This window comes from Pinus tabuliformis, chromosome 9 (genome assembly GCF_031772625.1).
Source record: "Pinus tabuliformis cultivar Carrire ecotype Pingquan chromosome 9, CPIR1, whole genome shotgun sequence".
NCBI classification, from domain to species: Eukaryota; Viridiplantae; Streptophyta; class Pinopsida; order Pinales; family Pinaceae; genus Pinus; species Pinus tabuliformis.
The window spans coordinates 1,221,389,072-1,221,414,000 of NC_142307.1; the positions used below are offsets into that span (position 1 = coordinate 1,221,389,072).

The 24,929-nt window shown below is 34.8% G+C and overlaps 1 protein-coding gene across 1 annotated transcript; it reads right to left on the reverse strand.

Annotated features, from left to right (window-relative positions):
- Positions 1-21,864: 21,864 nt before the first annotated feature.
- LOC149152931 (uncharacterized) lies at positions 21,865-23,254 on the reverse strand. The gene is made up of 2 exons (XM_089440511.1): positions 22,982-23,254; positions 21,865-22,847 (listed from the first exon to the last, which is right to left on the reverse strand). The coding sequence occupies exon 2, from the start codon at positions 22,843-22,845 to the stop codon at positions 22,201-22,203; it is 645 nt and encodes a 214-aa protein (XP_089296637.1). The 5' UTR covers positions 22,846-22,847; positions 22,982-23,254; the 3' UTR covers positions 21,865-22,200.
- Between the last annotated feature and the right edge of the window lie 1,675 nt (positions 23,255-24,929).

The window sequence follows — 24,929 nt, forward strand, 5'->3', positions numbered from 1 at the left end:
GCATTGATTTCAGTGTAGATGTTAATTTTTTATTTGATGTAATTGGATGTATGATGGTACATTAATTTCAAAGTGATTGGATTAATATTGTGCATTGATTTCGTTGTAAGCACAAAAAAATATTGACAATGTACATTAATTTTTGTGTTATGGTAATTCAACCTATTAATATTGGAGAGAAAGAGAGACAAGGTATGATGTTTACTACAATATCTCGAGCTAAAGATTTAAATTGTTTATGATTTAACTTGTCCTTTTCATATAATCGATATGAAAAGATGACAAAAGTAACAAGTGTGGCAATAAGAATAGTAGAACAAAAATTATGAAAAATTATTTATTTATTTATTATGAAAAATTATGAATGATTTATAAATTAATTCTATTTTTTTAATTCTATTTTTTTAACCCAACGAAAACCATTTTAAATCATATTCCAAAACCACACTCTTAAAAGAAAAAATATGCCAAAACAAAAGATGAAACACCGAGTCTACAATGCTTGCTTTCATGAAATCCAAAAATCAAACACCTCAATCCAATGACGTACGTACCAAAGAAGACCGGGAGAACTTATTTTCTAAAACCAAACACAAATTTTTCATGACAACAGAGAACTATTTCCTGTCAGAATTCTCCACAAGTACTATCCTCCACAAGAATTCTCCACAAGTACTATTTCCTGTAAGCAATTAACTGATTACAGTCTATTCATAAGGAAAAAGAGATATAATTCGGTTTGAAAGGCAAATGGAAACACCGGATCACACGTTTCTTTTATTTTTTCGGCTCTTAGTCACACGTCTGTCTTCTATTTTTGGAGAAGGGGGCTGAACAAAGGATAAAAGGTTAACCGACCACTTGACACGGTCAATTTTTGCTCCATGTGCATAAAGAATAAGGAGTCACGATTCACAAGGAAAAAATGGAATTGAGGGATGGAAACTGACTCTTCGAATATTTAGGCAGACGTAAAGTTGTGGACAGAACAAAAGTAAAATGTTTATATCTGTCAGTTCTACCTCACTCTTATCTCCAATTGACGTCAGCGGCCGGGCCTATAAATGTTATGTGAAAACCAATCTTTGGATCAGATTCCGGAACTTTTTTCTTCAAATTCTAACCACACAAGTTTACAAACAAGAATGTGTATTTTGCAAAAGCATTGTCATGTGATTTGAGAGAAATCATGAAGTCCTCCTCTAGTCAACCTCTATTATAGAGACAAATTATGATTAGCAATCCTGCCTTTTATTCTATCTTCCTATACAATTAAAAAATATTTTGTTTATAAAAAGCGCAATCCTTCCTTTTTATTCCATCTTACTCTACAATTAAAAAAACTATTGTGTATAAAAATAAAGAAAAACGTTATGTATAAATTTGTATACATTAAAAATTATTTGAAAAATTAAAATTTATTTAAATATATTAGGTAAATAATTAAATATGTTAATAGTAAGAAAATTGATTATTTAATTAATAATTAACAAATAACTTGTGCTAATTAAATTAATATTAAATAATGATGAAGGATGTCATTTTTTTCACCAAGATTCAATTCTCTAAGTGATATGATAAATTTCTTGAATAACTTTAGGCCCTAAGAAATATCTTACACTTATTTATAAGTAGAAATGTAGAATATTTCTTTTACACACAATAATAATAATAAATAATTTTAAATATTTAAATTAGATCATAGGAGACAAATTAATCTAATTTATAATGCATGACTAATAAGGATGAATATACTAAATTATTTTACCAAAAAAGAGAATTAAGGTTTCTGCTATGGCACAAACATGTGATCTCGGCCCATCCTATTAGTGGTGATGATGATGATGATAATGATAGTGGTTACCGTTCACTGAGACCAAATTGGTCTATCGAACCTATAATTTTCTTAGTTTTAAATTGTCTGGCTTCTTAGGAGTGTTTTTTTTTTTGGTAGGTAAGCACCCACGACGGATTTGAACCAGTGACCTATCACAAGGAGTGCCTTAACAATGCACCCATTCACCGTCAATCCAAAACCCTATGCCACACCCTAGCCATGTTTTTTCCTAGTTGGTACTGTAGGCTCAATCTGTTATCACTTGTCGGGTGATGTGAGCTCTAGTTCAACGGGTTAGCCTTCCCCTAGTAACCCCTCACACCATGGCATTCAATGTTGTCATCAAAAACAACCATTTTGGCCCTAGACTTTATCCTAGTAAATTTGTGAAGAAGTTGAATGACATCTCAAAAGTTTCAGTACTCAACTTATCATGGGAAATGGTGTTGCAATTGATGAATCATGGGTTAGTTGTACAAGTCTATGAGATTTCCCCTCCCCCTATTTAGTTATCCGATGCATGGAAATAATTTGGTGCTCACCCAATCAAAGGGAACATTTATTCTTCTTTCTATGGCAAAGGCATTTGTTCCTTCTTGTTTTAAGGGAAAGAAAATTGAGATATGATTTTTTGTAGTGGCCCATACTTTATGGGTGCTCAAGGGCTTCACCTAAAAACAAGGAACCACCATTTCAATCTCGAAAATGACATCCCTTCAATTGTTAGGGTTTGGGTGAAGCTGCCCTATTTCCCCTTCCATTGTTGGAACAAGGATACCTTTTTCAATATAGGCACTGTGCTTGTAAAATATACCAGTAGTGCGAAGCCATGTGATGGAATGCAGGGTTTCATATGGATATTGGTAGAGGTTGATTTCTAAAAGGGACTTCCAGAAGAAATCCAGCTAACCCTAGACAATTGGAACATTTTGCAAAAAGTGGATTATGATCAAATTCAATTTAACTCTAAACTCTGTCATGAATATGTACATTTTGTGAGATACTTCTCTCATGTTGATTCCTAGAAAAAGTAAGGTCAAGATGGTGTACAATGGTAGCAACCAAAACATTGTCATAGTCCTAATAGGTAGGAAATAGCTAAAATAGCTCCTAAAATTCAAATTGATATGGAAAAGGATCTAGTATCGCCAATGGCTCCACTGGAAGGTTAAGGATCTTCTTCCAATAAAGCGTAATGGGCACATCCTCAAGCAAATAGATTTAGTATTTCTTTAGAAAATAAGAAAGAAAGAGGAGAAAATCAAATCAAGGTCACTTAGAGAATTCAATTCCATAATGAGGATGTTCCATTTTCTAAGAAAAAATTTGATAGAATGCCTCCATTAGAAAACATACCAATGTAGGTTAACAATAAATATGATGATGAGGTTGTTTTCCTATGTCTTCAAATTCGCCAGAGTTATTGAGGCCCTTCCTTTGCATATTTTTTATATGATAGGTATGAAGGGGAAATGATGAAAGAGGTTGGTGTAAGGAATATTTCCAACAGAGTTGGATGAAAAGTGAACATGGAATTTTGCAGTGCCAAAGTGGAAAAAAATGGAATTAAGAACATCGACAACTCTTGAAGCCTCTCTTCAAGGTAAACCAAGGATAACTAGAAAGTCAAGTCGTTTGAACCCCATACAAATGGGAAACCTTAAAAAATATAGTAAATGATTAATACAGTATCCTATAATTTTCAAGGGTTAGGGAGTGAAAATATCTCGCATAAGTCAAAAGCCCGTTAAAAGAATAAATCTCGTAAATATTCTCCCCTAGGATATAATGTTAGTGGTAAATGAAACTCTCCAAAAGGGTAAATTGCTATGGTGATCAAGTCAACTTTTGTGATAGGATAATGGGGGCCCTACGGAATCTTGTGAAATTTATGGTTAGAGGTCATGTTTCAATTCATTTCAAAACAAAAGAAATAGCATTGGCTTGCTACCCATCTTCTTCACATTCCTACTAATGAGGTATGTTTGATTGCTAGTAATAAGGGTTCATATTCTTAGGGTTTATAATATTAATCCCTTGGGGTTATTACTATTCCCTTGGGTGCATTATTTCCTTGATTTTATAATACCAATTGGCTGGGTTTATTAATCTAAGGGTTCAAATTCCTAGTGTATAATATTATTCATAATGTTTATAATATTATAAACAATATGGATTATTAGTATCAATATGGATTAATACTAAAAACCCAATGGAATATATACTATAAACACTAGGGAATATAAAACCAAATGAATAATATTAAACCCAATAGATTAATACTATAAACCTTAGGTTTATAAACCATACGTATATTTACGCCGATAGACATCCACCCTATTGGAATTGGGCACTTTAATCTTTTTCTTAATTAATCTTTTCGATCAGATGGTGTAAACTTAAAGATGCCAGTATATTCTCGTCACCACCATTCTATCAATGGATGGAATTCACACCATTAACTTTCTTGCATATCTAAATCATATGTTTAAACCTCACTTAAATTATTTTTTTACAAATCAATATTAAAAATTTACCATAGAAGTTAGTTTTCGCCACGTATGAAGATTAGAGAAATAAAATTAAAAACAAAATTGTTAAAACTTTTATATTATTGAAACGTGGCTGCACATAGTCAACCATAGTCAATCATAGTCAACCATGTTTATTTTAGTGTTTATAATATTTATTTTAGAGTTTATATATTAATCCCTTGGATTTAATATTATTCTCATGGTTTTATAAAACGTTGGGGTTTTAGGGTATATAATATTTATGTGTGGTTTAATATTATTCCCTTGATTTTTTGATCCCTTGGGTTTTTAGTGTTAATCCTTTTGGTTTATTATCCCTTTTGGTTTCTAATATCAATCCCTTGTGTTTATTAATATAAGTGTTCTTCTGAGGGTTTAATATTATTCATAGGGTTTATATTATGAATTCTTTGGTCTAATATACATCCCCCTGGTTTATAATCATGGTAAACCATCGTCCAACCTCAAATATTAATAATAATAAATAATAATAAACAATATTAATAATAAAATAATTAGTAATAACACTAATTAATTTAAAATAATTGTAATAATAATTTATTTACATTATAATTAATTATTAATATAAATTAATAATTATTATTTATTATACTAATAATATTTTTATTGTAATAGTTATTTTTTAATATTATTATTATGTTTATTATTATATATTTATCAATATGAATATTAATTTTATAATTAATTTTAGATTTATTCCCTTCAGTTATTTTAAAATGATTGTAATAATAATTTATTTACATTATAATTAATTATTAATATAAATTAATAATTATTATTTATTATAATAATAATATTTTTATTGTAATAGTTATTTTTAATAATATTATTATTTTCATTATTATATATTTATCAATATGAATATTAATTTTATAATTAATATTAGATGTATTTCCTTGAATTTGTAATCCCTTGGGTTTTTATTATTAATTTCTTTGGTTTATTATCCCCTTTAATTTATAATATCAATCCCTTTAGTCTATTAATCTAAGGGTTATTATTACTAGGGTATAATATTATTCATAGGGTTTATAATATTAATCCTTGTGTCTATAATAAATCCCTTTGGTTTATGATCATGGGCAACCATGGTCCAACGTTGCTTTATGGAAAGACTCACTACATATGAAAATCAATCATGGTCAACCATGATAATTCTAGGGTTTAAAACATTTATCTTGGGGTATATATACCTTGGGTTTATAATGTTATTCTTTTGTGTGTAATATTATTATTATATTAATAATAATATTACTGTAATATTTATCTTTTAATATTATTATTATTTTTATTATTATATATTTATCAATACGAATATTAATTTTATAATTAACAATATATTTATGTTATTAATGTCCGTTGTGGTTGGGATTATAATATTAACAATCATGAGGGTTTGTTAATCTCTAAGGTTTATAATATTCATAATTGTGTGGGTATATCAATCCCTTGGGTCTAAAATGTTAATTCTTAGGGTTTATTAATCTCATGTATTTTTAATATTGATTCTTTGGGTTTGTTGATCCTTTAGGGTTATAATATTTATCCCTTGGGGTTACAAATTCAAAGGGTTTATAAAATTAAACCCTTATATTTATTAGTCGCTTTTCTTTTCAGGTATATTATATTTGTTTTAGCATTTCTATACCTTAGGTTTATAATATTAATCCCTTGGATTAATCCAACAGAGAGGTGCTCGCCCCCCTTGATCCTTGTGAGTTTTCTTCTTATCACGATGTCCTAAGATGTAAGATTCAATAGGGCTTTGAGTTCCCATTGCTATGTCCTTTTGGGCATTCTCATCTCAGTGTTGTTTTGCAGATTTTCTGCCTGGGCTAGGTTTCTTAAGAGAGTCACTAGAGGCTCCATGGTCTTTGGATGAGCTCCTGGTGAGTCTAGAGGGGGGGTTCAAGGGAAGATTCGGAAGGGATAACCAAAGGAGGGGAAGGATCAGAGGTAGCTGAATGAATCGTGGGAAGATGTAAGGGATCCAAGGGTAGAGCATTGAATAAAACCGAGAAGGGATTGGAGGTAGAAGGGGGCAGGGGAGGGGAGAGAGAAGGAAGGGAGGATAAGGGAGGGGAGGATGAGGAGGGGTGGGAAATCTTAGAGGCAGGGGGTTCAGATTCTTGCGGTGCTTTAGCTGAGGGAGCCGACTTCTTTTTTTTTACTGTTTCCCATTATTCTTCTTGTGGGTCGTTTTCATCATTAGCAAGAGAGGGATAGCGATTGGCAAAGTGGTCGTATTCATGACATACCTTACATTTGAACGGTATTTGCTCATAATCAAGCTACTCAATATGGCTCCAATCATTCACTTTGAGTTTGATGGCTTACCGATAGGCCTTTACCGAGATCCACTTCCACACAAATGTGCACGCATGCTTGCATATTATCCTCTCACTCATTGCAATCTATGTACTTGCCTACAACGTTTCCAATAGCAAGAACCGAGTCATCTCCCTAGCAGTGAAGAGGGAGATGAGGGAGTCTGACCCAGACATGGACACCATTTGGGACATCCAGTTTCGGATCAAAATCCTGGGTCCATTTGTTTAAGTATAGTCTTCTGGAGTCCATGAAGTAAGGCCCATTCCTGAAGATTAAATCCTTGTCTTCTGTAGATTCAAAGTGGAAGGTAAAGTAACCCTTTCCACAGAATTTGATGGAGATATTACCTTGTATTTTGTCGGACCAATTTCCTTCAACCCAAGGTTGCACAGTTCTTGGAGATGGCCAGAGGCTCATGAACTGGTTGATGAGACCTTTTTCTAGAAGAGAGAGGGCTGCCATGCGAGGAATGGCTAGAGGTAGATTAACTTCTTGGAGAATGTCCAACTTTTTGTCAAACTTCAATATTGTTGGGCAAGGCTGTTGTGGTGGGAGAGATTTGACGAGAGCAGAGAATGCATGCTGGGGATCGCCCCCTCTGGTGAGCAGTCCAGAGGGGCCATGGGAGCCGAGGAAGGTCAAGAGAGCACGCAACAAGGGCTCAACAGCAGGTGGCTGCCAAGCAGGGGAGCCACAGGAGGCATCAATGGCGGCTAGGTCAGGATGCGCGTGAAGAAATTAAAATTAATTATTAATTAGATTAATATTAGTTATTTAATTACTTTATAAATAATTAATTTGTTTTATAGTTAGATTAAAATTAATTATTAGATAATTAAAATCTAATTTAGGATTAGAATTTAATTAAAAATTCTCTTTTTTTAGACCAACAACAGAATTTCTAGAATTATGCCAGATTTGACTCATCAACTTTGGAGGCTCATAGATTGGGTTTCACTGGGACAAATGAGGCCCAGGATGACTCATTGGAAAGATAAAATCGAGGAGAACATTTTTGAGGGGGTTTCACTAACAAATTTGGTCATTTATTTGGTCTAAAATCAGGCAAAAGATCAAGCTCTGGATTTTTAAACAAAATTAATTTTCTAAATTTTATTTTCTTTATTTTCATTTGCCCAAGCCTCTTCTAAGTGCATATTCATTCGTCAACAATATCCTTGGCCAATTAAAATCATCATATGCATCAATAGAAAGCTCTTATTTCCTTTCCAATTAATTAATTTGCATTTGATTGGATTTGTTTTAAAGCCAGAAATGGCGTCTTGATTTTATTGTTGCATCTTAATTTATTTTGATTTCTTTTTGCAGGAAAAAAGTAGAAGAGATATGGAGAAAAAGATATCAGTTAATGAGAATGCTCCAATAATTAAAGATTGGAATTTTGAGCAAATAAAAATTGATTGGGAAGATTTATTCTTCAACAAACATTCTTCTCAAAAATACCTTTGGAAATATTATAAATAGCAGATTGCAGAATGTAATCAGCACTGCTCTCCTCTACAATTCTGGAGTTCTAAAAGAACTTATATAATAGGAATTTAGAGTTGTAGGAGGGAGGAGAGAAAATCACAGATCTGGGGATTGTTGAGGATTTTTCTTTTGCATCTTCAATTATGTATGATGGGCAGAGTTTGCACTATTGTAGCTCTAGTTTTGAAACGAGATGCTCAAGCAATGTAAAGGACTGTTAGAGACCAGGGTCAGAGAAATGGATTCAATAAATTGGTATTTCAAATACTAGTTTCATTTTATGTTAATAGGAATGTGTCATTTTATTCATGTTTGTGCACTTTTGTCGATATGGGTAATTTGTCTCAATGTTGTTATTATTTATCTCTGCTCTTATGGATTAAATTTTGATTTCTGAGTAACTATTTACTCAGAAATATGTCTTATAAAACTGATTTATTAAATAGTGATGTGTTGTGAACTATTTCTGCATATTATTGTTTAATTATTGGATTTACTGATTTGACAATCAATATCATTTTTTGTGAACTACTTCCTGAGTGTTGTTGGTCTACTATTCCAGTTAAGATTTCTCAATAGGATGTGTTTCGGTATTCACAAATGATAGATAATTGAACTACTTCGTTAGCTTGATATTAATTAAAATCCAGACATGTTTAAATCCCTATCATTTAATTATCTTGCTCTTAGTTGGGTTAGATCTATATCTGCCTAATTGAGATAGGATTAGGATTAGTTTCTTTTGCTTGCATTATAGAATAAGTTTGCATTTAGATTAAGTTCTACATTCTTTTAAGTCCTCTTCTCAAAGAGGCAAAATTTTAGTTGTGGCTTGGGTGAACCTAAATTAGCTTAAGGGTCATTCTCTTGCCCGATCAACAAGAAGAAGTGATCTAATATCCCTGTCTATTGGTAGTTAAAGATACATTGTAAACCAATAGCGATAGGGAAAAGGTAACTGGACCTAGTTAAACCAGTCGGAGCCACTACTCCAAACGGGAAAGGAGCTTCTTTAAGGTCCGAACCGGGTGGTTATCGCCCAATGTTGAGGCAAACATTTTTGGCCCTCAACACAACATTTTATATAAAATCATATCCAAAGTAGCGGCTAATAGGATGAAAACAACTTTTCCTTATTTGATGTCTTAGGAACAATCAGGTTTTCTGGAGGGGATACAGATTCTAGGTAATGTAATTCTAGCACACGAAGTAGCTCATTCATTAAAAACCGAGAAAAAGGTTGGTATGATTATTCAATTATTTGTATCTAAAGCATATGGCAAGATTAGTTGGGAATACATGGTAGTGGTTCCATAAGCATTTTTGTTTGATAAGCACTAGTCCAATGGGATTATGGGATTGGTGTCATCACCTAGTTTTTCAATTCTAGTTAATGGAGCCTTGTCAAAACATTTCTTTCTAGCCAGAGAAATTCGGCAAGGGGACCCATTGTCTCCCTTCATGTTTTTTCTTAATGATGGAAGGACTTGGAAGGGTGATTGGAGCGGCCAAAAGAGGAGAAGACATAAAAGGAATTAAGTTGCATGAGGATGCTCATGTGACCACTCATCAACAATTTATGGATGATACCATTCTTCATGGCATTCCTACAATAAAGGAGGCACGTAATTTCAAATCCATTTTGGATACCTTCATGGCGATGTCAAGTGTGGAGTTAAACTAGTCAAATTCCATAATTTTATTTTTTAACACTCACATTGCTATTGAGAGAAACCTTTATGCTATTCTAGGGTTCCAAAGGAAACCCCTCCCTTCTAAGTATTTAGGGGTCCCCCTAATAGTGCAAGGTTGGAAGAAATCCAACTCAGAGAGAGAAATCTCTAACCTAGAAGATAGGGTCAAAATATGGATGGTTAGAGCATTGAATTTATTGGGATGATTGGTGCTAGTAAAGGTGGTGCTTTAGGCTATCCCAGGGTATATGTTATCTATTCTACCTACACCGAAGGGAGTGCTCCAAAAATTAAGGGAGGTTCAATTGAACTTCCTGTGGTGAGGGGTAGAGGAAATTTGAAAATGGGCATTGGTGATGTGGACCAAGCTATGTAAACCAAAAAATGTGGGAGGCCTAGGGCTACAAGCCCCTGAGATAATTAACAGAGAAAATGAGACCAAATTGTGGTGGATATGACTTAAAGGAGTGGAGACTCTATGGGAGAAACTTTGAAAAGAGAAGTGTGCCCTTAATTTCCAAATAAAATACCTAGTAAGGCTCGTGGGTTCAATCTAGAGGTCAACTATATGGAACCTAACTTGGAATAATAGAGAAATCATACAACAACATAGATTTTGGGAAATAAGTAACGAAAAGGATGCTCTATTTTGAGAGGATGCCTAGCAACATCAATTGAAATTAAATATACTAGAATGGCAGGCTATACATGTAGCCATGGAGAGATAGGGTCACAAGGAAGTTTGCCAATTCTGGGCTGAAGGATTGGAAAATAAAAATGGAATAGATGGAACCTTAACATCCTTCATCTCGCAAATTTGAGTGATTCAGGTATCCAAGATATTACTCTAGAATTGAACAAAAGAAAACTTCTGATGAATGTTGACCAGGACCAACTTCGATGGGGGAAAAGAGAAGGTGGAGAGTTCAACCTGAAGGAATCCAAGGCTTACCACAGAGTCGAACATCTCTAAGTCAATGACCCATCATGGAGTAAACTCTAGGTGGCCTCTCACTGGTTGAAAATTAAATTTTTCTTATGGTTAATTGTGTAGAGGAAGGTGTTAACCTGGGAGAATTTATTTAAGTGCAGGATTACTGGTCCATCGTGGTGTTGCCTATGTGAGAGGGAAGAATAAAGCATTGATCACCTTCTTAATACTTGTAGCTACATAAAATATCTATGGGAACGGTTGACCATTTTCTATAGAAAAATTGACAAAACAAGGAAAGTATTCATGAAACAATTAAAAAATAGCGGAAACAATTTACTAAGAATGAAGTGGTGAATATGAATTGGAACTTAATTATGGGATTTATCATCTGGTCACTCTGGAAGGAATTCAACCACCAAATATTTTAGGACAAAACTATCCCAGCTACAAACCTAATGGAAGAAATTCACCGGCAGCTTAAGGAAACCATATAAAGCTCGGTTCTAAATTGTTGCAGACTCCCTTGGAGGGTTTTTGGAAACTAAACTTCAATGGAGTGTCCAAGGGAAACCCAAGAAATGTTATAGCTAGAGGAGTCATTCAGGACTGGACAGGTAATGTTCAAATGTTATATTTCATCAATATGGGTCAAGCCACAAATAATGTAGCAAAGTTCTAATCCCTAGAGGTGGGGTTGCAAACATTGCGAAGAAAGTGAATGGTGAATGTAATAATGGAGGGGGATTTTGCATTAGATATTGAAGAGACAGGTCGATTGCAATGTGGCTCTCACATGAACAATGTCACGAATATTTGGCACCTCTCCAAGATTATCCAAAAGATTCAAAGCCACCTGGAGGTGTTAAAAACGATGGAGTTTTCCTTGTTACGATGCTCATCAAATGCATTAGAGGACAAAGTGGAAAACAAAGGGGTCGAGAGTGCCAGGTTGATTACCAGAGTGGCCTGGGAGGACATGTTGGATGGACTCTAAAGGAAGATTGTTGAACACAGGCAGAGTGAGATCAATCCACGTTACAAGGGAGGAGTGACAGACAAGGGGTGGGCCAAGATCAAGGCAGAGATCCAGCTAGTGATATGAATGTTTAATAATTATCATGGTTCATCAAGTTATAAATTTTAGGAAGGAGCGAGGAGGTATGTTTCATCACGATACGAAGGAAATGACAGTCGAGGATAGGAAGGAGGGGAACTCAAGTTCAATCAATCGTTTGTCGGGAGGTTTCATTACTTGAAATAAATGGTTATAGGAGTGGATAAGTAAGAAGCCCAATGAGGAGATGCAATGGAGCAGGACTATGGAAATAATGAGCCTGAACATACCATTTTCATAAGGGAATGAGGAGGAAGATGGCCCCATCATTGCACGAATGTACTGTAGCATCATCGATAAGCAGAAGTTGCCAAAAATAGATGGGGAAGGTGCTCAAAGGATGGGTTGGCATGACCTATTCTGGATCTTTCCTTTATATGGGAAGGATGAATGGTGCATAGATTGCTTAGTGACAAGGATGAAAGATAGAAGGTGGTGTTTGTAGCAAGAGAGATTTTGTTCCTCTAAGAAATTCAAAAGTCCAAGACAATAATGGCCAAGGAAGAAATGTTGGTGGTAGGCCGAGGGGAAGGCCATTACTAGATGCTCAGAGCTCCACAGCTCATAAGAGGTCCAGAATGGAGGATGTGGTGAAGGAGGTTGCACTAAAATATCATGCGATGGCCCTGGACAAAGGAAAAGAAATCCTTGAAATATGGGAGAATAAGGTGAGGCGCTTGTGAAGGAGCATCCATATAGAAAAATTGAAGAAGAATTTAATTGGTTTGTAGATACTGGGAAATCTCGAACGTGACAGATGGTTTATCTAAGAACATTGGAGACGACATGGAATATTAGAACCTAGTGGGGAAGTTGCAAGCAAATACGGTGTAGGATAGAACTGGGTGACAAAAGGAACACCATCTTCAGCTGAAGGTGATTGAGAAGAAGTTACGGGTTATAGAGGAATTACTCAAAATGGTGACTAATATATAGCATTTGGAAGATGAAAGAATTGGAGACATGAGCAAGATGTTCTCCATCTACTTGAAACATATCCATAACCTGGATATCATGTTGGGACAAGAACTAGGAGATCCAACTAGGCTTACGAAATATCAGCTGAGGGAGGTAACTGGAGTAAGCGGAAAGCAACCGACGATACGGGGAGCAAGAGTGGGTGTAGTAGAAACTCCAATGACAAAGATTTCACTTGGGTTTGGGTTAGGTGGGGAAAAATCAACACCAATGTCTCTAGTTAAATGATCATGAGTCTGTGTTTTTTTATATTTTATCGAATGGCTGAGTAGGCCAGAGAATAGTAAAATGTTGATACGTAGGTATGTAGGTGTCGAATAGATAGATAGATTCACATGCATGCCACCTTCAATATGTAAATGGATAAGTAGCAGTAGTAGTAAAGTAAATTTTGTAGTAGTAAAGTAAATTTTGTAGATATGTATAGGGGATACAATAGTAAAAAAACCTTATGGCATGTCTGGGCAAGTGTTTTGGTCGAGACTATATTTCATTGGAGCAGGTTTGGTTCCCAATCTGGCTATGTTTATATAGTAATATAAGGTTTCTCTACTAACTTACAAAAAAAAGAGTAAAAGAAGTTTTATATTTTCAGTTTTTGTTATGAAGAAAATTATAATTTTTTTATTTAGACAAAATAAAATTCATGCAAATGTTAATTAAATATGTAAATATTCATAATAACTAATAATGCTCAGTATAAATATTTTTTTTTGTTTATTTAAATAAATTCTTTTTATAACAACTTCATATATATAAATTGATAATGTAATTGAAAGTCCAAAAACTTCAATTAATATTTAATTCATTTCATTTTTTAGGTGGAGTAAAAAACAATGTTTAAAAAATATTTAAAAATAAGCCATAATTAAAATATTTTAATATCTCTAAATGAGATATTTTAAGTAAAATACTTTAATATCAACTATATGAATAGATTGAACAGTTTCATTTTCATATATATATATATATATATATATATATATATATATATCAAAAAATATGGAAAAGATTCTTAACCATGCTTATTTTTAATAGTCTTTATTACAATATCATGGCAAATATGGAAAAGATTCTTAACCATGCTTATTTTTAATAGTCTTTATTACAATATCATGGCTTATTAATACTACATGTCCAAAAATCCATAAGTCATTTCAAATGACACGGTTTCTATGATATTTCTTTTAATTAATCAATTTAATTAAAATGGAAAGGAATGCCTAACTACTTTGGAGATAAATTTGAACATTTTATTTGTGTGTACTACTATGAATATTATAAGATATTTCATTAAGATTAGATCTTTACCACCCAGCTAATAGATATTGATAATTAAATTAAAATTATGAAAGCCATATTTTAAAATAGATACATCTATCAACATGAAAATCTATTAATAACAAAAAAACATTTCAATTACCTTATGGATCATAAATATAATATTTTGATGGATATATTTAGTAAAATATTTCAATGTCAAAATATATATATATATAATACTTAAAAAAAAAACCATTAAAACATTTTATTAGTTTTTTCTCTAGAAAAAATGGATGTTTTATTTGTTCATGGAGTTTACACATATTTGTGTGAGTCTTTCATATATCCATTGTTTCATATATCCACTATTAAAAAGAATTTAAGTTGATTTTATTGAAAACCACATAATACATATAGTTACATAAATATGTAGATGACATTTTTCTTTGACATGTTTTCTAATTATTTTTTAAATTTAATAACATAGATTATATATATAGCTGCGGAACTTCCAAAACATGTATTGTGACAGTGCGTTGCAAGAAATCGGATTGTCCTGCAGAGCCCACGTGATATAGCTTCTCCATCGTCCATGAACGGCTTGTGGGCATCCCCGATCCATCAAGTGCACATCTGGTTCTTGATAATTCTAATCCACACTCACTATTTAGGTGAGATCTGGTTAGTCACCGGCATCTGAAATTTTGAGTGAATAAGTTTGTTTGCACATTTTGAGTTCTAGATCTAATCTTCTGCGGCTAGATCTAGATCTAGCCGACTAGGTTCTAAATTTAATCTTCTGCGACTAGATCTAGATCTAATCTTATCTTCTGCCTTATTTCTCTGAGGGTGGGGTCTACGGGCAAGTAAAATATGGCTCTCAGCTTCGCGAAAATTGCTACTAGCTCATCCGCTTCTGGAGGGCAAGCTCTTGCCCATATTGTCAGTGAAGCCCCAACTCCAACTGTCCAGGTGGTCCAGGCCTCACCTGATGAGACTTTGAAGTTTTCCGAAAGTGCCTTAATCTGTTGGTTCAATGGTTTTTGGCTGCGGCTGACAGCTCTCCACAATTGGATCTCGGAGGTATAGAAGCCTGTCATTTCTGATGAAATTAATATCTACCCCTGCGCTAGGGGTTTCTTTATAGTAGATTTTGAAAATCCTAAAAGCAGACAATGCATTCTAGATTTTGGCCCTTGGTTTTGGGAAAAATCAGGCCTATTCATGAAGCCATGGAACCCATCATTCAATCCCTCTACAGCAGTCATAACCTTAGCACCAGTTTGGGTGAGATTTCCAAGCCTACCCTTGCATCTCTGGAATTTATCCTCACTAAAGGCCATTGGAAATGCAATTGGGAAATTTTACTGCAGGTGCCCAGAAACATAGGAATATGCCAGAATCACCTATGAATGCATTTGTGTGGAAATGGACTTCAGCGCCAGATTCCTAGCTGAAATAAACCTAACAAGTAAAGACTATGTGTAGAACCAGAAACTCGATTATGAAAGTTTCCTCTTTAGATGTCGATCTTGCTTTGAGACAGGCCATCTAGCCAAAAATTGCCCAAAAGCCTCCCAAAAAAAATCTGCTAGAAAAAACCACCATAGATCTACATGGTGGGAAGGAGCACAAAAAGAACACTACACTATCATTAAAGAAGAATACTCTAGAGAAAACTCTGAATCACAAGAAATCAGGCAAGAAAGAAATAACTCTCAAGACAAGCAGGGAGAAAGCCCTGCCCAACATATCAACAATTATGAGGATTCAAATATCGGACAAAATAAATCTTCATTTAACAGCAAAGCTGTTGGACACCTAATCCTAAAGGGTTAGTGTGGAATTCGAATGGACAAAAGCAGTCCAAGAGACCTTGGGATCTGAATCCCAAGAGTCACGTATTGTACTATAAATGTGTATCTTATGTTAATAAAATATGAACTCACATGATTTATCTTTCACATTGTTTGCTGTCCATGTATGTTTAACATGGTATCAGAGCCAGTATGTTCATAATCTGCTCAATCCTTTGTGAGCCACTTGTTTTTTGTGGCCTGTGTAAACCTACGCATCGATTATACACTGGTTGTATATGTAAGATGATGATGGCAAATATATTTTGAAGACCGATTATATGCTGGTATATATGTTCATTGGAATGCTTTTGAATAATAACATTTGAATGGTTGATGCTTGATATTGCCTTGTTTTTAAATCATTTGAATGATATATGGTGCGGTTCATGAGTGTAATGGTGCGTTATGCTGCTGGAGACCATTCAGGCATTACGCTGCTGGAGACCATTCAGTGGCTGTTGTAATCAAAACATTCTATCAGTTCTAGAATCGAAACGTCCTCCCATAAATTCCAGCGCTCCTGTCATGCTGCCTCTGCCATTTTCTGTCCTGCCATTCTGAGTCTGCTCAGTCATTATTCCTCTGTAGTAATCTGCTCCATATTCCAACGCATCTGCGCATTTTTTTGCCTGAATTCGCTGCTCCATATTCCAACGCTTCTGCCATTCCTCTGTACTGTGCAGACCTATTCTTATGAACGAACACTCCTCTCTCTCAGCGAAATCGCTGTAAATCGCAGTAAATGATCCCTTGTCAATCATGAAATCCCATAACTGTGTTGGTGTTGGTGATTAGGTTACAATTCAATTCGCAGTTCTTGTGTAACGCCAAGAATCTTAATTCTGACCATACACCGAGGAACCTGCCAAACAGAGAGATTGAAGAAGGGCCGTTAGGGTTAGACAAGGTGACGATTCTATGTTACCATTCTCATTGGCCGTGAATGATTGGTAGTCAGCTAATACGAGTCTGGAGTGCTTAAAGATTTCTTGCGCCTCCGTATCAATATCAATGGCGTCATAATCAAGAAATTCAGGTTCACAGTGCACATCAGAGGCTGATACTTCATCACCCATGGCGAATTTCTTTTCACCGTAGACCGGATAGAACTTCTTAAGTGGTTGGAAATTGTCCAGAGCGCCTCCGATAATTCCTGATTTCAACCATTGCTGTCCAGATCCAAATGCCTTCATACAGGAAGTCGAGGCTTCATTCAAATTTTGGGGTTCACCTGAAGGTGATGTGGTACATCCAGCAGATTGCATGAACGAATTGCTTGAACAAGTGAGACGCCACAAAGTGAATATTGATGGGAATGTATGTACTGTAATGGTCACAACATTGGTTCTCGAGGGGTGGCAGCACAAGTTGGATCCAGATTATAATGTCATGGGCACCTTGCAGACTCTTCTTTTTAAAGCTGATTGGGCAAAATCTCTTTCTTATACAATTGAACGACTCATGGCCCCATAATTCTCATTAGAGCAATTTGGTCGTGCTTTGTCAGAACACTTTGACATTTACTTGATCCCCAGTACTTCTATCTAAAAGTAATGTTGGAGGATCTAAAAGTTACAAAATGAATGGAGACTTCTGTCAGACTCAAGAGGCATGTGCTGTTCAAAATTCCAACCTTGATATGATTTTCATATTTATTCACTGTTTTCCCAATTTTGGATATTTATCAGAGTTGTCAAATAATTGCGGTAGCTTCCCTTTAACTGAGTGGAAGCCCGATAGAAAACAGGAAGAGAAAGTGATTAAGGTATTGTTGTAATGTCTGAGAGTTCAACCAATGTTCGGATTATATTACTGTACATGATTTTAAAGTCTCCATTGTTTCACTGTACCATGGAATATCAATATTTAGTTTTCTGCAGTTAATATTTTAGTTTTTTATTCAGTTGCCAGTTATTAGCACTGTGTGTGGGCACTGGAACATTGGGATGTGTTAGAGTTGGTCGAAACGGTGGGAATAAGATGGTATTGAACACCTGTCAATGCTACAGATAATCCACTGCGCCTGCTGTAACGCGTAAACCTGAAAATCTGGTAACCGGAAGAGAAGTTGAAGTGTTGGCTCGAAGACAACTGCAACAGAGTTGCCAAGCGAAGCGAAACTCTCTGAATTGACTGAGTTTCAACATCTGCATGTAAATCTGTTTAATTTGATACTGTGCACAAGCTTTCGCTTATAGACAAATGGATGTGCCTCGTTGCAGTTGTATTGTTGAATGGTGAATGTAGTATAACTGGAGTTAACGCTGATAGATGATTTGGAAGTCAAATTTTTTATGACTTGGCACATGCTCAAGCAGATTTTAAGAGCAGTATTGAAGCCACCTCGAAGCAGATTTGGTGTTGTCCATGGAACAATTTGAAACAACCTCTGAGTGAAGTGATTCGTGGAGAAGTGATCAGCATTGTGAAGTGAATTTGAAGCATTTTTGAAGACATTTTTGAAAGTCATTTTTTTGCAGTTTCTTGTAGAGATTTTGGAGCAGTTTCTTGTAGAGATTTTGCATGATTTCCATAGCAGCTAGATGCTCTGAAGTTTGAAGTTGAGGACAACGCTCATCTTCACATTTATATATTTTTCTTGCATTGGTGATGTTATGCTCCAGTTCATTCTTGAAACGAACTGTGGACTGTTGATTGTAGCTTGACGAGAAATGTTTATTGTAGTTTAACTTGGTAACATCCAGCTTACTCAGGTCCTGCTCCATCAACCATTTTCGTGACATTGTTGCCACTTGATAAGCCCTTACAATATCTTGTAGTAAGAGTATAATATTATTTTTCTGTTGCTGTTGCCTCAGTTGTGTTTTTTAAGTGACATTGAAGAAAAATGGCCAGACTTGAAGATGCATTAAAGTTATTGAATATCCTAATTCATTCCACTGTTGATGAGATGGTCAAAGTTAACAAAGAAACTCTCTTTGACATCCAAACCTCTCTGCAAACTGCACATGAGAATATTGAGTTTTTGCAGCTTGAAACAAAGCTATAGCAGGAAGAATTACAGCAGTGGAGTCATCATTCTGAACCTGTTTCTGTTCAGAAAAATGAAACAGACTCCCATGAACAGCAAGTCAATAATGTTACTGTTCATTCAAATAAAGCAGCAGTTGCACATGCACATGCAGAAGTTCAGTCTGCACTTCCCAAGCCCATCATCAGACCTTGGGAACAGCTTGTCCACAACAAGCACAGAACTGGTCTTGGATATGACAAGGACTTGTCCTTTCATATTCCACACTACGCCAAGCCCATTCAGTTTCAGAGTGCTGGTTTCATTTATGACAGTTCACCTGCTCCTCATGACAGCTCACCTCCAGCTGTTCCAGATTCTGCCCCTCTTCCACAGCAACAACAACAACAAAAACAACAGATCGTGAAATGCCAACACTGTGATCGAGTTGGCCATTTGAAAGATCACTGTTTTGATCTTCATCCATGTGAGCACTGTCATAAAACCAGTCATTCTTCAAACAGATGCTTCAGAAACAAACGTCCTACAAGAACAAAGATTCATCTTGGATGGATCGCTTCTTGGAAATGGGCATCAACAGCCAAGAAGATATTCCAAACACATATCAGAACTTGTTCCAGAGTATTGAACAGTCTTGCAGTTGAGTTTTCTCCATCTTCTCACCTTGTATCTGACAGGGGGGGAAATGATGGTCATCTACAAGCTTCAAAGCCACATCAAGCGAGCCTGAGCCACAACCTGCCACACCAGTTTCAGAGTTGTAGCCAGAGACAAAGATGCCCCTGAACATGCCTTCAGTTGGCAATCTGGGACACTTCCTCTAGCAGAAGACTTCAGCTTCTTGCCAGCTTTGGAAGAGTTCCAGGAACAAAATTGAGAACACTTCCTCTAGCAGAAGACACCAGCTTCTTGCCAGTTTTGGAAGAGTTCCAGGAATTGCATTAAGCATTCCAGAGTTGTTGGTCATCCTTAAACCATCACAGATTGAGAACACTTCCTCTAGCAGAAAACTACAGTTTCTTGCCAGTTTTGGAAGAGTTCCGGGAACTGCACTAAGCGTTCCAGTGTTGGTGGTCATCCTTAAACCACCGCCCTTTTTTACCAACATTTCATAGAGCATATTCAGCCTAGTGCTGCCATGTATTTTTTGCACATTTTGTATTACAGCTCTTTTCTTGGACTCATACATAACCCTTCGGATTAAGGGGGGGAATGTTGGACACCTAATCCTAAAGGGTTAGTGTGGAATTCGAATGGACAAAAGCAGTCCAAGAGACCTTGGGATCTGAATCCCAAGAGTCACGTATTGTACTATAAATGTGTATCTTATGTTAATAAAATATGAACTCACATGATTTATCTTTCACATTGTTTGTTGTCCATGTATGTTTAACAAAAGCAGATCTCCTAGACCAAACTTCTTCTCCGACTATCTTCAAAAGGACGAACACAATAGATCGTGAAGCTAAGACACCAATGTCCCAAGAACGAGAAGAGATGAAGGAGATGCAACATAAAGGAAGTTGGAAGACTGTAGAGAAAAGAAAGAAAGCTACAACACCAATCTCGCTAAGAAAGACAAGGAGGCAGATAATTAAAAACTACAAAAATTGTAGGTCTGATAGACCAATTTGATCTCAGTGGACATCATCATCATCATCATCATCATCATCTAAATATAAAAATTTAAAATATTTTTTTATAATAAAATGAACATTACAATAAATGTTTTATTTAATTTATTTTCTTATTAATTTAACCTATTGGTATGTAACTTATCAAAGTATACCTAGAAAGTATACCTAGATTCATCATCATCATCATCATCATCATCAAATTTAAAATATTTTTTTATAATAAAATAAACATTACAATAAATTTTTTATTTAATTTATTTTCTTATTAATCTAACCTATTGGTATGTAACTTATCAAAGTATACCTAGATTATCTCTTAGCCACTGTTACCTCTTTAAAATAGACATATTTATAATTATTTACTCATTAATAATTTCAATAACAAAATAAATATATTTAAAAAACAACTTTTAACTTACACACCTAAAGAGGTGACTTGGAAAGTATGGTTAAGGACAATTGATTCATCACTTTAAAGTTTTAATACATATAGTATAGTTACATAAATATGTAGATGATATTTTTTTGATATGTTTTCTAATTTTTTTTTAATGTAATAACATAGATTATATATGGGAAATATTATTATAAATATTAAAATTTTATATAATTATTAATTAAATTTAAATATAAATTTTAAAATAATTTTTTATAATAAAATTAACATTACACTCACTTTTTTATTTGATTTAATTTGAGATTTATATTCTTATTAATCTAACCTCAGATTGCTAAGTAACTTAGCAAAGTGTACCTATACTATCTCTTGGCAACTACTACCTCTTTAAAATGCACATATTTATAACTATTTACTCCTTAATAATTTCAATAACAAAATAAATATATTTAGAAAACAACTTTTTACTTACCAATCTAAAGACGTTACTTAGAAAGCATGGTTAAGGACAATCCAGAGTTGATAATTATAGCACTGCTCAGGCATTCACTTCTGGTAAATGTCTTTTTAATGTTAGGCCATTAATCAATTTATCTTTCTTTATATTTTAAATACTGTTAGGTCAAAAAGAAAAGAATTATGGCACTGGTCACGCATTCACTTCTGGTAAATGTCTTTTTAATGTTAGGTCGGTAATCAATTTCTCTTTCTTTATATCCTTTAAAATAAATAGATAACTTTTAGCAAACAAAATTCCAGGACCACGTTCCTTACATCAAAACTAGGGAAAAACATTAAAAAAATAATACCTTACTGTAACAAAAGGTGAAACCACCAGCTTACAATGCTCGCTTCCTAAAAATAAAAAAAGATCGACCACCTCAATCCAATGGTGTACGGAACAAACAATACCCGAAGAAGATATTTTCTAAAACCAACAAGAGGACGATAACATATTTTTCATAGGAAAGGAGAAGAGAACTATTTCCTGTCAGAATTCTCCACGAGTTGTTTCAATCATACCCGTAACGAAACAGAGTGGGTGAGGGATAGATGTTGGAGATCATCAACCCGCAGGGACGCACTAGAAAATCAGATCACAGACGTTTTCACAATCGCTAGATGGGAAATAGCTGTAGCTCTAACTTTGTAGCGGCGTCTTCGTCCTCTTCCTTTTTGTTGTTTACATCATCCGAGCGATCATGCGAACATTCAGCGGACCTAACTCCATCCAGAAAGCTTCTCGTTCTTAAAGAGTCGTTACCCTTTCCAATGCTTCCGTTTTCATCTTTATTCTTTCCTGTAGCTGCAGCACCATTTAAATCTATATCTATTCGTGCAGACACAGAATTACTTATATTGAAGTCCTCCCATTGGAAACTGGGTTTCCAGGGCGACGCACCTCTTTTATTATAAGCAATCATGTCGATAGCGTCTGACGAGCCTCGTGCCTGCGGCATAGCGGGCATGGCCATCAACATCTGGTCCTCTGCTGCATTAATGCCGCCTCCCGCACTTATACTACCAACACTGAAATTCGTGCGCTTGTTTTTCAAATATTTCTTCGTTTCTTCGATTCTCTCCAGCAAAACAAGAAATTCCTCCACGCCCCCTTCACAGTCCAACATTGTCCGGGGACGTTTGCATCTCTCCCTTTCTTCTTCCTCCTCCTCTTTTGTTTCATTCTGTGACGCTTCCTCTGATCGGCTTGGAAAGCATACTGCTGGTCCCGGCAACAGCCATTTCGGAACCTCGGAATTCATGTCTATAGACAGTACCAGTAAAACCTTTAGTTTAACAATCTTCTTCCTTCATTCAAGCCAACACGATGCATTAATAGGTCTAAGAAATTAACTGAATGCGGTCTATATATAAGGAAAAAAGAGGTATAGATCTTACAGAATTTAGATCACAGTGGAATTTTGTTGCAATTAATTCGGTTTGAAAGGAAAATGGAAACTGTAGACCTCTCTGATCATGTGCTCGCCACACGTCTCTCTTCCATTTTTCCTGCTGCTCATGCGCTCATCACACATCTCTCTTCCATTTTTCCTGCTGCTCATGTGCTCATCACGCATCTCTCTTTCTATTTATGGCGAAGGGGGCTGAACAAAGGATAAAAAGGTAACGGACCACTTCCAGGTCGAGTTTTTCGTCTCGTTATCAATCAATGGTTGTGCCCATGTGCATAAAAGATAGGGAGTCGGCTACTTACAAGAAAAAAATGGAGCATTGAAGGATAGAAAGTGATTCTTCACATGAAAAAATTAGAACATTGAGGGAGATGTAAAGTTGTGGACCCACAAAAAAAAACATAAATAAAGAATGAAAGGATGAAGAGCTCCTTTATATATGTCCGTTCTACCTAACTCTTATCTGCCATTGACGTCAGCTGCCGGGGCCGTATAAATGTCCTGTATTTCATTTAATTAAAAAAACATGCCGTTGCCGGGGCCGTATAAATGTCGTGTATTTCATTTAATTAAAAAAACAATGCCGTGTGATGGAGAGAAAGTATACAACTCTTCTAGTAAAAAAGACGAAAATATGATAGAAGCCATGCCCTTTATACCATTCCTTATCATTAAAACATTTTTTCTAATAATAATGAGTGAGTTAGTATTAATTATTATGATTATAATATTAGTATTATTATTAAATAATATTATTAATTAATTAATATTAATTAGTATTCACTATTAAGGAATTTAGACTTCTGTGATCCATAATATTGTTAGATAATCTTCGGATCAATCAATCTTTTGTCGACGCGTTTCGAACCAACCAGTGTGATTCATCGTCAGGACAAGTTTATTATTAATTATTATAATTATTTATTTATTATTTATTATAATTAATTATTAGTATTATTAATTATTAATATAAATAATAATTGAGACAACTTTTGCTACAATGCGATATTGGATAATGTTTGGTCATGGTTGACCATTCATGACCATGGTTGTCACAATGTGATGTTGGACTAGGGGATTAATCAACTTAAGGGAAATAAACCCTTAGATTGGTGAATGAAAGGGATTGATTTTATAAATGCAAGGGAATAATATTAAACCCAAGGGATTAATATTATAAACCCAAGGTATATAAACCCTAAGATAAATATTATAAACCCAAGGGGTTAATACTAAAAACCCAAGGGAATAATATTAAACTTGAGGGATAAAAATTATAAACCCAAGGTATATAAACCCTAAGGTAAATATTATAAACCTTAAAATAAACATAGTTTACCATGGTTGGCCACAATTGATTTTCATATTGACAAAATCTTTGTCACATTGCGACATTGGACTGTGGTTTACCATGATTGATTTTCATATTGAGACAAGATTTGGCACAATGTGAAATTGGACAATCGCTGACCATGGTTGATTTTCATATTGAGACAATGTTTGTCACAATGCGATGTTGGACCATGGATGACCATTGATGACCATGGTTGTCATAATGTGACATTGGACGTAGATACAATTTTGGTCACAATGTGTTGTTGAACGAAGAGACAATTTTTGTCACTATGTGTCGTTGAACGAAGAGACAATTTTTGTCACGATGTGACCATGGTTATTTACCATGATTGATTTACATAATGAGAGATTATTTGATATCATGTGATGTTGGAACATGGTTGCTCATGGTTGATTTTCATATTGAGTCAATCCTTGTCACAATGTGACATTGGTTGGTTTTCATATTGAGAGAATCTATGTCACATTGTGATGTTGGAACATGGTTGACCATGATTATAATCCTAATGGATTAAACCCAAATATTAATATTATAAACCCTATGAATAATATTATACCCTAAGAATATGAACCCTTAG

Bases quoted from the DNA above. Each gene is read 5' to 3' on its own strand.
- LOC149152931 (XM_089440511.1), bottom strand. From the start codon at position 22,845: ATGAATTCCGAGGTTCCGAAATGGCTGTTGCCGGGACCAGCAGTATGC.